Raw genomic sequence first — 16,742 nt, forward strand, 5'->3', positions numbered from 1 at the left:
AGGAGGTGGACATCTTGCCAGTTTGTGCAAGGAGAGATTGATTGCTTCTTTTTTGGTGGGAGCCCAAACCAACCAGTCATTTCAGCCACAGTCGTGTGGCAGACCCTGTCACTGAAATGATGGGTTTGTTAAAGTGTGCATGTCCTGTTTATACAACATAAGGGTGGGTGGGAGGGCCCAAGGACAACTCCATTTTGCACCTCTTTTTTCTTTAATTTATCTTTGCATCATGTGACGTTTGGGGCCAATTTTTTTAAGTGCCATCCTGTCTGACACTGCAGTGCCACTCCTAGATGGGCCAGGTGTTTGTGCCGGCCACTTGGGTCTCTTAGCTTAGTCATCCAGCAACATCGGTGCAAATTTTAGGACTAAAAATAATATTGTGAGGTGTGAGGTGTTCAGAATAGACTGGAAATGAGTCGAAATTATGGTTTTTGAGGTTAATAATACTATGGGATCAAAATGACCCCCAAATTCTATGATTTAAGCTGTTTTTAGGGGTTTTTGGAAAAAAAACACCCGAATCCGACAAAAAATTTTCAGGGAGGTTTTGCCAAAACGCGTCCGAATTCAAAACACGGCCGCGGAACCATATCAGAAACCAAAACACAAAACCCAAAAAATGTCCGGTGCACATCTCTACTACTAACACAAGAACTGAGTAAAGAAAAAGAAATACAAATTGAATAAATGCTTTGAAAGCTGAAAAGTATATGTACAAGAGTTATATACAGCATGCCCTTACAAAGGAGGCAACTATATGGCTCAGCTCTCCCCACCTATTTGGGCGCATGGGTAATTTACAGTCTGCATCCTCATTGGCTACAGTACACTGCTTAGTTTACTAAGAAAATCTTTATGTTAATTAGCAGAAAAACAGGTTTTTGGAAGTCATTTTCATGTTGCTAGAAAACCTGTGTGGGTGTTTGTACTTCTGGTCTTGTATTTTGCATCTTGATATTTGTTTGGTATATACAATGCATTGCAGATGGAAACAAAATGAAGGGATTTATGTGGCTAGTCCCAATTATTTGACTGGCTTTAAGAGATTTCCTAATGAAAAAGCAAGTGGCAATGGACATTAAAAGTTGGTAGCTATGTATTTTTAGGCATTCCCCATTTTAATAACAAATTCAATCTCCTTTCATTGCAGCTGTCTTTGAATAGTGTGTCAGGTGTATTTGCAATATTGTGTACACATCTATTTGTTGTCAAGAAGCGATTAATTCATGACTCAGAAAATGAGCTCTGTGCGTAATGTGACCTTTTAATGCAGGCGTTTGGTGCTGCTGACCTTTCTTTAACTTGTTGTGATTGTTTTTTTCTTTGACAGATGCTATGCTTCTAGTCGCTGACAGATTGGAGGGCCCATTCAATATTAAGTCAGTTATGGATCCTATCGATATGAAGATTTCTGAAGCCATCATGAACCTGCAGGAAAACAGTGGGCAGGTGTCTGGGAAGGTAATCAGCATCACATATATTAATTAATGTGATAAATCAGTGCCCATTATGACAGAGCGGGTGATAAATTTACTAGGAGTGTTTGACAGAAGATACATTTTACTAGAAAGTCTTGTTTTGCTCTATGAGATTATGGCACTGCCAAGATTTTAATAAGAATAAATACCATAATATAACTGGTTGAGATATATATATATATATATATATATATATATATATTAGTGAAAGTTATATAACAAGCTAAGAATAATTAATTTATTATTTACAATCGTCTCTTGATGATTTGATGGTAAAAGACGCTTGTATTTTTGATCTCTACTAATAATTGATCCGCTGTCTCCTTAGGAATCCACAAACTCAATGTACACAGATAAATTCAATCATGTATTGACTTCTACAATAATTCTTTCACCACTTAAAATCCTCAAAACATATTTTCTATAAAATCTAATGCTACTTTGTTAGCGCTGACATCCAGCTATCCTGCTATGTTGGCCATATACTACCTGACTCCTGAGCAAACTCAGTGGTTGAAATTTCCTATAGATGTGCAGAGAGCCAGGTTCCTAAGCATGCATATTTGAGAAGATATCCAGATGCCAATCCTCATGTAACATTAGTTATTAAGCAGAAGAAAACAAAACACTGCTTTTGATGATTTTCATATGGAAAGTGTTTAATGATTAAAGGTGTGATCTGCCAAACTGCAATTCAAACCATAACTTATTATTAACAAGAAAAGAAATGTGGGTATGGACCTCAAACCATTCGCATTTTAGAGAAATCAAAAAAATATCTCCCTCACAGTTTGTAACAGGCCAGCCTACTCAGCACCTTTCCCGCAGGAAGAATGATCAGACCTAGCGAGTACTGACCAAATCCTGAGTAGCCAAGGGCCCCATCCAGTGGGTACATGGGTAATACTGGTGAATGCTGGCACTGGAAGTACACACTCTTGTTGAATGTTCTTGTGTACTGGCACTTGTAGTGTTACAAGTGCCTGCATGTACTTTAGCGCTGGTGCAATCTATATTACTATTTTAAGTATATACTGTTTCATCATCATGTTTTTGAAATCATATAGAGCTGTGTGGAAATGACGCAAATATTTAAAGTAGAAAAATAGCATAAATGCTAATGGACAGTAACTATTGAATGAGCACATGTCGAGAAAGAAAATCTCATGCTTGAAACAAAACAGAATAATAATTAAAAAAATTGAATATACAGTATATTTTAAACAGTTACTACAAAGATAATAAGATGTATTGACTGCTAAGAAATCAAAAGATTTGTAATCTACAAGTATTCCCACAGTCACAAGCTACTGTAATATCATCACGTTTGCAGATTACACTAATAATAGCTTCTATATAGCTAAATGAACTGATACAACATTGAAAAATAAGATTTAACTCACCGGTAAATCTATTTCTCGTAGTCCGTAGTGGATGCTGGGAACTCCGTAAGGACCATGGGGAATAGCGGCTCCGCAGGAGACTGGGCACAACTAAAAGAAAGCTTTTAGACTACCTGGTGTGCACTGGCTCCTCCCACTATGACCCTCCTCCAAGCCTCAGTTAGGATACTGTGCCCGGAAGAGCTGACACAATAAGGAAGGATTTTGAATCCCGGGTAAGACTCATACCAGCCACACCAATCACACCGTATAACTTGTGATACTATACCCAGTTAACAGTATGAAATATAACTGAGCCTCTCAACAGATGGCTCAACAATAACCCTTAGTTAGGCAATAACTACATACAAGTATTGCAGACAATCCGCACTTGGGATGGGCGCCCAGCATCCACTACGGACTACGAGAAATAGATTTACCGGTGAGTAAAATCTTATTTTCTCTGACGTCCTAGTGGATGCTGGGAACTCCGTAAGGACCATGGGGATTATACCAAAGCTCCCAAACGGGCGGGAGAGTGCGGATGACTCTGCAGCACCGAATGAGAGAACTCAAGGTCCTCCTCAACCAGGGTATCAAATTTGTAGAATTTTGCAAACGTGTTTGCCCCTGACCAAGTTGCAGCTCGGCAAAGTTGTAAAGCCGAGACCCCTCGGGCAGCCGCCCAAGATGAGCCCACTTTCCTCGTGGAATGGGCTTTTTCTGATTTAGGATGCGGCAATCCAGCCGCAGAATGCTCCAGCTGAATTGTGCTGCAAATTCAGCGAGCAATAGTCTGCTTAGAAGCAGGAGCACCTATTTTGTTGGGTGCCTACAGGATAAAAAGCGAGTCAATTTTCCTGACTCCAGCCGTCCTGGAAATATAAATTTGTAAGGCCCTGACTACGTCCAGTAACTTGGAATCTTCCAAGTCCCTTGTAGCCGCAGGCACTACAATAGGTTGGTTCAAGTGAAAAGCTGATACCACCTTAGGGAGAAACTGGGGACGAGTCCTCAATTCTGCCCTCTCCATATGGAAAATCAGATAAGGGCTTTTACATAACAAAGCCGCCAATTCTGACACACGCCTGGCCGAAGCCAAGGCCAATAACATGACCACTTTCCACGTGAGATATTTCAAATCCACAGTTTTAAGTGGCTCAAACCAATGTGATTTTAGGAAACTCAACACCACGTTGAGATCCCAAGGTGCCACAGGAGGCACAAAAGGGGGCTGAATATGTAGCACTCTCTTTACAAATGTCTGAACTCCAGGCAGTGAAGCCAGTTCTTTCTGGAAGAAAATCGACAGAGCTGAAATCTGGACCTTAATGGAACCCAAGTTTAGGCCCATAGTCACTCCTGACTGTAGGAAGTGCAGAAAACGACCCAGCTGAAATTCCTCTGTTGGGGCCTTCCTGGCCTCACACCACGCAACATATTTTCGCCAAATATGTTGATAATGGTTTGCGGTTACTTCTTTCCTGGCTTTTATCAGCGTAGGAATGACTTCCTCCGGAATGCCCTTTTCCTTTAGGATCCGGAATTCAACCGCCATGCCGTAAAACGCAGCCGCGGTAAGTCTTGGAACAGACAGGGCCCCTGCTGTAGCAGATCCTGTCTGAGCGGTAGAGGCCATGGGTCCTCTGATATCATTTCTTGAAGTTCTGGGTACCAAGCTCTTCTTGGCCCATCCGGAACCACGAGTATCGTTCTTACTCCTCGTCTTCTTATTATTCTCAGTACCTTTGGTATGAGAGGCAGAGGAGGGAATGCATAAACCGACTGGTACACCCACGGTGTCACTAGAGCGTCCACCGCTATCGCCTGAGGGTCCCTTGACCTGGCGCAATATCTAGTTTTTTGTTTAGGCGGGACGCCATCATGTCCACCTGTGGCCTTTCCCAACAGTTTACCAACAGTTGGAAGACTTCAGGATGAAGTCCCCACTCTCCCGGGTGTAGGTCGTGTCTGCTGAGGAAGTCTGCTTCCCAGTTGACCACTCCCGGAATGAACACTGCTGACAGTGCTAATACGTGATTTTCCGCCCATCGGAGAATCCTTGTGGCTTCTGCCATCGCCATCCTGCTTCTTGTGCCGCCCTGTCGGTTTACATGGGCGACTGCCGTGATGTTGTCTGATTGGATCAGTACCGGCTGGTTTTGAAGCAGAGGCCTTGCCAGACTTAGGGCATTGTACATGGCCCTCAGTTCCAGAATATTTATGTGTAGGGACGACTCCTGACTTGACCAAAGTCCTTGGAAATTTCTTCCATGTGTGACTGCCCCCCAGCCTCGAAGGCTGGCATCCGTGGTTACCAGGACCCAGTCCTGTATGCCGAATCTGCGGCCCTCTTGAAGATGAGCACTCTGCAGCCACCACAGTAGAGATACCCTGGTCCTTGGAGACAGGGTTATCAGCCGATGCATCTGAAGATGCGATCCCGACCACTTGTCCAAGAGGTCCCACTGAAAGGTTCTTGCATGGAACCTGCTGAATGGAATTCTGCTTCGTAATAAGCTATCATTTTTCCCAGGACTTGTGTGCAGTGATGCACCGATACCTGTTTTGGTTTCAGGAGGTCTCTGACTAGAGATGACAGCTCCTTGGCTTTCTCCTGCGGGAGAAATACTTTTTTTTCTGTTCTGTGTCCAGAACCATCCCCAGGAACAGTAGGCGTGTGGTAGGAACCAGCTGTGACTTTGGAATGTATAGAATCCATCCGTGCTGTTGTAGCACTTCCCGAGATAGTACTACTCCGACCAACAACTGCTCCTTGGACCTCGCCTTTATAAGGAGATCGTCCAAGAACGGGATAATTAAAACTCCCTTTTTTCGAAGGAGTATCATCATTTCTGCCATTACCTTGGTAAAGACCCTCGGTGCCGTGGACAGTCCAAACGGCAGTGTTTGGAATTGGTAATGGCAATCCTGTACCACAAATCTGAGGTACTCCTGGTGAGGATGGTAAATGGGGACATGTAGGTAAGCATCCTTGATGTCCAGGGATACCATGTAATCCCCCTCCTCCAGGCTTGCAATAACCGCCCTGAGCGATTCCATCTTGAACTTGAATTTTTTTATGTATGTGTTCAAGGATTTAAAATTTAACATGGGTCTCACCGAACCGTCCGGTTTCGGTACCACAAACAGTGTGGAATAGTAACCCCGTCCTTGTTGAAGTAGGGGCACCTTGACTATCACCTGCTGGGAATACAGCTTGTGAATTGCCTCTAGCACAGCCTCCCTGCCTGAGGGAGTTGTCGGCAAGGCAGATTTGAGGAAACGGCGGGGGGGAGACGCCTCGAATTCCAGCTTGTACCCCTGAGATACTACTTGAAGGATCCAGGGATCCACCTGTGAGCGAGCCCACTGATCGCTGAAATTTTTGAGGCGGCCCTCCACCGTAACTGGCTACGCCTGTGGAGCCCCCGCGTCATGCGGTGGACTCAGAGGAAGCGGGGGAAGATTTTTGATTCTGGGAACTGGCTGACTGGTGCAGCTTTTTCCCTCTTCCCTCGTCTCTGTGCAGAAAGGAAGCGCCTTTGATCCGCTTGCTTTTCTGAAGCTGAAAGGACTGTACCTGATAATACAGTGCTTTCTTAGGCTGTGAGGAAACCTGAGGTAAAAATTTTTCTTCCCAGCTCTTGCTGTGGATACGAGGTCCCAGAGACCATCCCCAAACAATTCCTCACCCTTATAAGGCTCTATGTGCCTTTTAAAGTCAGCATCACCTGTCCAGTGTCGGGTCTCTAATACCCTCCTGACAGAATGGACATTGCATTAACTCTGGATGCCAGCCGGCAAAATATCCCTCTGTGCATCCCCCATATATAAGATGACGTCTTTAATATGCTCTTATGTTCGCAAAATAGTATCCCTGTTTGACAGGGTCACAGACCACGCTGCAGCAGCACTATCTGCAGGTCTCAGTCTAGTACCTGAGTGTGTAAATACAGACTTCAGGATAGCCTCCTGCTTTTTATCAGCAGGTACCTTCAAAGTGGCCGTATCCTAAGACGGCCGTGCCACCTTTTTTTGACAAACGTGTGAGCGCCTTATCCACCCTAGGGGATATCTCCCAGCGTAACTTATCCTCTGGCGGGAAAGGGTACGCCATCAGTAACTTTTTAGAAATTACCAGTTTCTTCTTGGGGGAACCCACGCTTTTTCACACTTCATTCACTGATTTGATGGGGGAACAAAACACTGCCTGCTTTTTCTCCCCACACATAAAACCCTTTTTTAGTGGTACTTGGGTTAATGTCAGAAATGTGTAACACATTTTTTATTGCCGGGATCATGTAACGGATGTTCCTAGTGGATTGTGTATATGTCTCAACCTCGTCGACACTGGAGTCAGACTCCATGTCGACATCTGTGTCTGCCATCTGAGGGAGCGGGTGTTTTTGAGCCCCTGATGGCCTTTGAGACGCCTGGGCATGCGCGGCTGAGAAGCCGGCTGTCCCACAGCTGTTACGTCATCCAGCCTTTTATGTAAGGAGTTGACACTGTCGGTTTATACCTTCCACCTATCCATCCACTCTGGTGTCGGCCCCACAGGGGGCGACATCACATTTATCGGCATCTGCTCTGCCACCACATAAGCCTCCTCATCAAACGTGTCAACACAGCCGTACCGACACACCGCACACACACAGGGAATGCTCTGACTGAGGACAGGACCCCACACAGCCCTTTGGGGAGACAGAGAGAGAGTATGCCAGCACATACCAGAGCGCTATATAATTTAGGGATTAACACTATATTGAGTGAATTTTTCCCAATAGCTGCTTGTATACACAATATTGCGCCTAAATTTAGTGCCCCCCCCCTCTCTTTTTAACCCTTTGAGCCTGCAAACTACAGGGGAGAGCCTGGGGAGCTGTCTTCCAGCTGCACTGTGAAGAGAAAATGGCGCCAGTGTGCTTAGGGAGATAGCTCCGCCCCTTTTTCGCTGACTTTTCTCCCGCTTTTTTATGGATTCTGGCAGGGGTATTTATCACATATATAGCCTCTGGGCCTATATATTGTGATATATTTGCCAGCCAAGGTGTTTTTATTGCTGCTCAGGGCGCCCCCCCCAGCGCCCTGCACCCTCAGTGACCGGAGTGTGAAGTGTCTATGAGGAGCAATGGCGCACAGCTGCAGTGCTGTGCGCTACCTTGGTGAAGACTGATGTCTTCTGCCGCAGATTTTCCGGACCTCTACTTGCTTCTGGCTCTGTAAGGGGGACGGCGGCGCGGCTCCGGGAACGAACACCAAGGCCAGTTCCATGCGGTCGATCCCTCTGGAGCTAATGGTGTCCAGTAGCCTAAGAAGCCCAAGCTAGCTGCAAGCAGGTAGGTTCGCTTCTTCTCCCCTTAGTCCCTCGATGCAGTGAGCCTGTTGCCAGCAGGTCTCACTGTAAAATAAAAAACCTAAAATAAACTTTCTTTCTAGGAGCTCAGGAGAGCCCCTAGTGTGCATCCAGCTCGGCCGGGCACAGAAATCTAACTGAGGCTTGGAGGAGGGTCATAGTGGGAGGAGCCAGTGCACACCAGGTAGTCTAAAAGCTTTCTTTTAGTTGTGCCCAGTCTCCTGCGGAGCCGCCATTCCCCATGGTCCTTACGGAGTTCCCAGCATCCACTAGGACGTCAGAGAAACAGAAACACTGTAACATAGAGGCTTTTTAATCATTAAATATTTGCAGCTTACTCCCCGAAAACACCCATTTTTGGGGGGTAACTGCAAATATTTAGTATCAACTTAATGTGTGACAGAGGGACTGCAGCATATATCTCCGATACCTGCTGTGATCCTCCATTCCTGTCTGCAGCTGCAACCGCATAAGGGGGGTCATTCCGAGTTGTTTGCTCGTTAAAAATCTTCGCATCGCAGCGATTTTCCGCTTAATGCGCATGCGCAATGTCCGCACTGCGACTGCGCCAAGTAAATTTGCTATGCAGTTAGGAATTTTACTCACGGCTTTTTCATCGTTCTGGCGATCGTAATGTGATTGACAGGAAATGGGTGTTACTGGGCGGAAACAGGCCATTTTATGGGCGTGTGGGGAAAAACGCTACCGTTTCCGGAAAAATCGCGGGAGTGGCTGGAGAAACGGGGGAGTGTCTGGGCGAACGCTGGGTGTGTTTGTGACGTCAAACCAGGAACGACAAGCACTGAAATGATCGCAGATGCCGAGTAAGTCTGGAGCTACTCAGAAACTGCTACGAGGTGTGTAATCGCAATATTGCAATTACATCGTTCGCTATTTTAAGATGCTAAGATTCACTCCCAGTAGGCGGCGGCTTAGCATGAGCAAATCTGCTAAAATCCGCTTGCGAGCGAACAACTCGGAATGACCCCCAAGATTCTATGGAGGATGCAGTGCTGTTTGATTTAGTAATATCTGTAATGTGAAGCATTCCTGAGCTAGACCCCTAGCTACCGCCATCTGAAGATGCCATTTGCCCACTGTTTCCTATACACTTTGCATAATTAGCCAGCCGAGGGTTCCCCCATAAACCCCAGCGGAAATGGACAGCGTGCATGCGTGATCAGCGGAACCGCGCATGCACAGAAGTCCTGCTACCATTCTGAGCACATCGTAGGGGCTGACCCGGTCTACTTGAATACTATAATGCACTTCTGGGCGCTAATATCTCGCCCAGATCGCATTGAGTATGTGATTAATGATAAATAGACCCCATAGTGAAACTAGACTGTTACGGTGGATGGGAAGAATATGCAGTAGGAGCAACATCTGCCCATCCCCCACTGGAGAAGTAAGGAAACTGTGAATTACTATGGATTAGTCATACAGCAGCCTTGTTTTTAAACACTACTATCTTCTGCTACTTACACTTCTGCTCTATCTTCTATTATAAGGAATTTGCTAAAAAAAATATAATGAAAAATACCAAACAAATGCAAGAAAAAGGATTTTAAACCTTAGGAAATTTACCCCTAAGCCTTTACAACCCGTATGTCTGTCCTTAGTCCCCACCAGATTTAAGAAAGTGAGCCAGATGTGACTACAGTGGCAACTTGTCAGTTTTTTATGACTTGGCAGAGTGAGACTGTAGATGTACACATTTAGCATTGCACACAGGGGGCGTAACTACCATGGTTGCAAGAGCTAGGGTTGCTATGGGGCCTTGACCACCTCCAGAGGGTACAGGGGGTACCTAACTCATTTTACTCAATGCAACATTACAGAGACTGCTGGACACGTAGCACAATCAGTATGGTAGCAGCCTCAGCCTTGGCAATACAATTATAACTTGAAACTGCTGATCATGTGCTTCCCAGCCCTCTGGCTCTTGGTGACTCTACTATGTTATTATGGAAACAGGGCTACACTGGATGCCACTGGGTACTATTGCCGCATTACGAACTGGCACTGGTAATCCCGATCCCTCTTGCATATTTTTCTTAATCACAGGCTGATGCCCCCAACTCTTCTCCTTTATTCTCACCCAAGCCCTGCTTGCACATAATAGTGCTTCTGACAACCCTACAAGTGTGCCTCTGACCCACCTCCCCTAGTTTGTCTCTGACCCACTGCTCCATGTGTGCCTCTGACCCACCTCCCCTAGTTTGTCTCTGACTCACTTCTCCATGTGTGCCTTTGACCCACCTCCCCTAGTTTGTCTCTGACCCACTACTCCATGTGTGCTTCTGACCAACCTCCCCTAGTTTGTCTCTGATCCACTACTCCATGTGTGCCTCTGACCCACCTCCCCTAGTTTGTCTCTGACCCACTGCTCCATGTGTGCCTCTGACGCACCTCCCCTAGTTTGTCTCTGACTCACTTATCCATGTGTGCCTCTGACCCACCTCCCCTAGTTTGTCTCTGACCCACTACTCCAAGTGCGCCTCTGACCAACCTCCCCAAGTTTGTCTCTGACTCACTTCTCCATGTGTGCCTCTGACCCACCTCCCCTAGTTTGTCTCTGACCCACTACTCCAAGTGCGCCTCTGACCAACCTCCCCTAGTTTGTCTCTGACCCACTACTCCAAGTGCGCCTCTGACCCACCACCGCTAGTTTGTCTCTGATCCACGACTCCATGTGTGCCTCTGACCAACCTCCCCTAGTTTGTCTCTGACCCACTGCTCCATGTGTGCCTCTGACCAACCTCCCCTAGTTTGTCTCTGATCCACTACTCCATGTGTGCCTCTGACCCACCTCCCCTAGTTTGTCTCTGACCCACTACTCCAAGTGCGCCTCTGACCAACCTCCCCAAGTTTGTCTCTGACCCACTACTCCATGTGTGCCTCTGATTCACCTCCCCTAGTTTGTCTCTGACCCACTACTCCATGTGTGCCTCTGACCAACCTCCCCTAGTTTGTCTCTGACTCACCTCTCCATGTGTGCCTCTGACCCACCTCCCCTAGTTTGTCTCTGACCCACTACTCCAAGTGCGCTTCTGATCAACCTCCCCTTGGTTGTTCCTTGACCCACTACTGCATGTGTGCCTCTGACCCACCTCCCCTAGTTTGTCTCTGACCCACTTCTCCATGTGTGCCTCTGACCCACCACCCCTAGTTCGTCTCTGATCCACGACTCCATGTGTGCCTCTGACCCACCTCCCCTAGTTTGTCTCTGACCCACTACTCCATGTGTGCCTCTGACCAACCTCCCCTAGTTTGTCTCTGATCCACTACTCCATGTGTGCCTCTGACCCACCTCCCCTAGTTTGTCTCTGACCCACTGCTCCATGTGTACCTCTGACCCACCTCCCCTAGTTTGTCTCTGACTCACTTCTCCATGTGTGCCTCTGACCCACCTCCCCTAGTTTGTCTCTGACCCACTACTCCAAGTGCACCTCTGACCAACCTCCCCTAGTTTGTCTCTGACCCACTACTCCATGTGTGCCTCTGATCCACCTCCCCTAGTTTGTCTCTGACCCACTACTCCATGTGTGCCTCTGACCAACCTCCCCTAGTTTGTCTCTGATCCACTGCTCCATGTGTGCCTCTGACCAACCTCTCCTAGTTTGTCTCTGACCCACTGCTCCATGTGCGCCTCTGACCCACCACCGCTAGTTTGTCTCTGATCCACGACTCCATGTGTGCCTCTGACCAACCTCCCCTAGTTTGTCTCTGACCCACTGCTCCATGTGTGCCTCTGACCAACCTCCCCTAGTTTGTCTCTGATCCACTACTCCATGTGTGCCTCTGACCCACCTCCCCTAGTTTGTCTCTGACCCACTACTCCAAGTGCGCCTCTGACCAACCTCCCCAAGTTTGTCTCTGACCCACTACTCCATGTGTGCCTCTGATTCACCTCCCCTAGTTTGTCTCTGACCCACTACTCCATGTGTGCCTCTGACCAACCTCCCCTAGTTTGTCTCTGACTCACCTCTCCATGTGTGCCTCTGACCCACCTCCCCTAGTTTGTCTCTGACCCACTACTCCAAGTGCGCTTCTGATCAACCTCCCCTTGGTTGTTCCTTGACCCACTACTGCATGTGTGCCTCTGACCCACCTCCCCTAGTTTGTCTCTGACCCACTTCTCCATGTGTGCCTCTGACCCACCACCCCTAGTTCGTCTCTGATCCACGACTCCATGTGTGCCTCTGACCCACCTCCCCTAGTTTGTCTCTGACCCACTACTCCATGTGTGCCTCTGACCAACCTCCCCTAGTTTGTCTCTGATCCACTACTCCATGTGTCCCTCTGACCCACCTCCCCTAGTTTGTCTCTGACCCACTGCTCCATGTGTACCTCTGACCCACCTCCCCTAGTTTGTCTCTGACTCACTTCTCCATGTGTGCCTCTGACCCACCTCCCCTAGTTTGTCTCTGACCCACTACTCCAAGGGTACCTCTGACCAACCTCCCCTAGTTTGTCTCTGACCCATTACTCCATGTGTGCCTCTGATCCACCTCCCCTAGTTTGTATCTGACCCACTACTCCATGTGTGCCTCTGACCAACCTCCCCTAGTTTGTCTCTGATCCACTGCTCCATGTGTGCCTCTGACCAACCTCTCCTAGTTTGTCTCTGACCCACTGCTCCATGTGTGCCTCTGACCAACCTCCCCTAGTTTGTCTCTGGCCCACCACTCCATGTGTGCCTCTGACCCATCTCCCCTAGTTTGTCTCTGACCCACTACTCCATGTGTGCCTCTGACCCACTGCTCTATGTGTGCTTCTGACCCACCTCCCCTAGTTTGTCTCTGATCCACTACTCCTTGTGTGCCTCTGACCCACCTCCCCTAGTTAGTCACTGACCCACTACTCCTTGTGTGTCTCTGACCCACCTCCCCTAGTTAGTCACTGACTCAAGACTCCATGTGTGCCTCTGACCCACCTCCCCTAGTTTGTCTCTGACCCACTGCTCCATGTGTGCCTCTGACCCACCTTCCCTAGTTTGTCTCTGACCCACTACTCCTTGTGTGCCTCTGACCCACCTCCCCTAGTTAGTCACTGACCCACTACTCCTTGTGTGTCTCTGACCCACCTCCCCTAGTTAGTCACTGACCCAAGACTCCATGTGTGCCTCTGACCCACCTCCCCTAGTTTGTCTCTGACCCACTGCTCCATGTGTGCCTCTGACCCACCTTCCCTAGTTTGTCTCTGACCCACTACTCCATGTGTGCCTCTGAGCCACCTCCCCTAGTTTGTCTCTGACCCACTACTCCATGAGCACTTATATAGCAGACAGAAAAAAAATGGGTTAGTTTATCAATCTTATAAAAAGATGTGCGGAGCACTGCAGAGAGAGTTGTCTCTCTAGATGCATTGGGGGCACTTTTAAAATTTTGCTAAAGTCCTAATTACTCCACTGAGTGCAGGTATAATAATGTGTTAGTCGGTGAAAGTATAATTTGCATTGGCCATAATTTACTGGGCTATGAAGTAATGAACATTATTTGATTTTATAACATAACTAAATGCTTGAAAAAGATGAAAAAGTTAATATCTCAAAACAGATATTAACAATACATAATTCTCTGTATTCGGTTAGTTTTTTTAAATTATGTATTCATTTATTTTGTTATATTATAAGTTCAACATGCATGAGATTCTATGAAATGTAACCTATGCTTTTTGGGCCAGCTAAAAGTAGGCACATTTTTAAATCCTAAAGGGAATAGAATAGACATTAATTAAAGGGACTTGTATATAATGAAATCAATTATCCAAAAAGTATTATTCATTTAATACATATTGACGTAATATAAATTAATAATATAATATTATTAGTATTTATAGTTGTATCTTTCCTCTCATATGCATGCAATGCTCCTGAGGTTTGTTATATACACTTCATAGAAATCCCTTGGTGTTTGTATTCTTATTATTCTTACTTGAAAAAGATGGTCAAAGTTGCTTATTGATTAGCTTACTGGCTTATATATTTCACATTCTAAGTAGCATATTTGTGCCTTCACTTAGGAGAAATATCATTACAGTCTGTGGTCTTTTACTTGTTCAATTTGCTCTATTTTAAAAAGACTGACACATCAATAAACTTGTACAATGATAGTCATTTCTCGCTTTCTAAATGAAGCTCTCTATTTGATCAGAGGGATACAATTTATCGGTATTCTGCAGCATGCCAACAGCTGTTTGCTAGGCAATATTAAACTCTTAATCGACTCGGATTGGTCTCCAAAAATGTATTGTGGCTCAAATTGTCACACTATAGGCAGCATTTATTTTTTCCAAGCGTCAACAAATCCACACTCTAATATATCAATGTCAAATTAAAACATTATTACTGTTGTCATACATGTACTCTATATTCACTGCCCATTGTAGCCTGCAAGTTGTTTTTTTTAAATGGCAGTAACTACTGTGTAATATTATGAGCACTAACAAAGCTTTGCTATATTAAAACATTGCTATACAAGAAAAAAATTCAGCGTATAAAAATGATGAATGCTATATCCTGGTCCACATCCAAAAACAAAAATCCATAGCATTTCAGTGCCACAGGTATATTAACACTGGTCCCATCAGGGCCAGCTCTACCATTCATACTTAATGGAGGATCAGCTGTGGAACGTATAAAATGCAGCCTCACACTGTCACCCGAGGGGCTGGGAAGTGGATATTGTTGGTGATGGGGGGAAGGTGGCGGTGGGGCAGTAGGCAGAATATTTGCCTAGGGTGCCGAGGAACCTTGCACCGGCCCTGGGTCCCATAATAACACCTGTATTGTTGTACCTATGCAAAAGTCATAGGCAAACTCAGAGGGGAGTTCCAGTTGCCCCAAACCCCCCCAGAGAGCAGTGTACTTGGATTGTGGAATTCTGCCCACATCTGGAAATAAAACTTTTAGCTCAGGTATGCTTGCCCTACTGTCACACCTAGTTGCGTGCTGTCATCACTGGCCCTGTATGTGACTAAAATATTACATACACTGCACTGTTTGAAGTGCTAAGTATGCCCCCTTCATATGCTTTCCAGCATTTGGAAACCCCTCTCTACAAATCCTGCTTTTGCCCTTGAAAGTGTACTGTTTATTGGATCGGCCATGCTGCACGGAAAATGCGATATATCTGAAAGATACGTATGTTGTTAATAATGTGTAGATAGGTGCGCGCACTCCCGTGTTTTGGTTCTACAGTAATTTATCATTGAGTTTTGCTTTTGGCACAACCACCCTCAAGTGTTTTGGTTCGGATTTGGTTTTTGGTCCGTTTAAAAATCGATTAAAAAATAGATAATCATTGATTAAAATCAATTAAAAAAATCGCTAAAATTGTGTAATTTTTTCAATCCAAAACTCAAAATTCAGATCCGAATTCCGAACCACGGGAAGATCCAAACTGACACTCGGTTTGGATCGGATCTCCTCGGAGATCCGGACTGGGTTTTGGTTTGGATACACAATATTTGGGTGGATTCAGATTTCTGGAGAACCGAACTGCACATCTGTAATAATGTGCAGCAGTGTACAGATAATCTGACAGTGTACACATACGCATGACTGATAAGCTATAAGCACATGCATAACAAAATGGCACTTACACTGCATGGCCTCGGTTCTGCAGCTTTATAAATTACCCCTAAGTCTACATCACTCAGTCCACCATCTCAGCCTTATGGTAATACCATGACCCTGATGGTAGGTCACGATCGCCTGAACAGACATACCATTCGATTGGGTGTGGATTATTAGATCTACTTTAAAAATATCTACTAATGGTAGACATGCATTAGGTCGACAGGGTCAAAATGTCGACATAGAGGTAGACAGTAGGAAAAGTCAACGGGTTAACAGTTTCACATGGTCAAAAGGTGGACATGTAAATGGTCGACACAAAAAAGGTAGACACAATTCTTGTTTTTTGGGGGTGTTTTGTCACTTTTCTGCAATAAAAAAGCCCCATTAGTGTACCACGTCCCCTCGCATGGCTCGCTCCGCTCACCATGCTTCAGGTAAGGTGCCTCACTCTGCTACCACTGCACTCAGCACAGGTTACTATTCCCAATCGCAGTCCACGTGGATGGTAAAATATGAAAAAGTTGAAAACAATTTAAAAATAAAAATAATAAACTTGTGTCTACCATTTGTGTGTCGACCATTGTCATGTCGACCTTTTGACAATGCTGACATTTTGACCCCATCGACCTTTTGAACTGTCTACCTTTCATCTGTCGACCTTTTGAACCTGTCGACCTAATGCATGTCTACCATTAGTAGTAGACCTATTGACTGTAGACCTTTTTAGTGTAGATCTATAGTCCAGATACCCATCCGATAAGGTTTGCTTAATGTGTATGTCCAATTTCGTATGTTCTCATTAGTTACAAAACTGGTCAGTTTGATTGGACGGCAGTTACATCAGGTGTGTACCCCACATAAGACACAGACAACCATTTCAGAAATGAAATCAAAATGAGAATTTCTTAACAAATTAAGCAAGCAAAACATAGGTG

The 16,742-nt window shown here is 45.7% G+C and overlaps 1 protein-coding gene across 2 annotated transcripts in view; it reads left to right on the forward strand.

Annotated features, from left to right (window-relative positions):
* Positions 1-16,742, forward strand: part of GPC6 (glypican 6) — a 1,112,124-nt gene that overhangs the window by 969,915 nt on the left and 125,467 nt on the right. For both annotated transcript variants that reach the window (XM_063953010.1, XM_063953011.1), the window contains exon 5: positions 1,334-1,464. In XM_063953010.1, coding sequence (XP_063809080.1) covers positions 1,334-1,464 — 131 coding nt within the window. The remainder of the gene's footprint in view (positions 1-1,333; positions 1,465-16,742) is intronic.

This window comes from Pseudophryne corroboree, chromosome 2 (genome assembly GCF_028390025.1).
Source record: "Pseudophryne corroboree isolate aPseCor3 chromosome 2, aPseCor3.hap2, whole genome shotgun sequence".
Classification (NCBI taxonomy): domain Eukaryota; kingdom Metazoa; phylum Chordata; class Amphibia; order Anura; family Myobatrachidae; genus Pseudophryne; species Pseudophryne corroboree.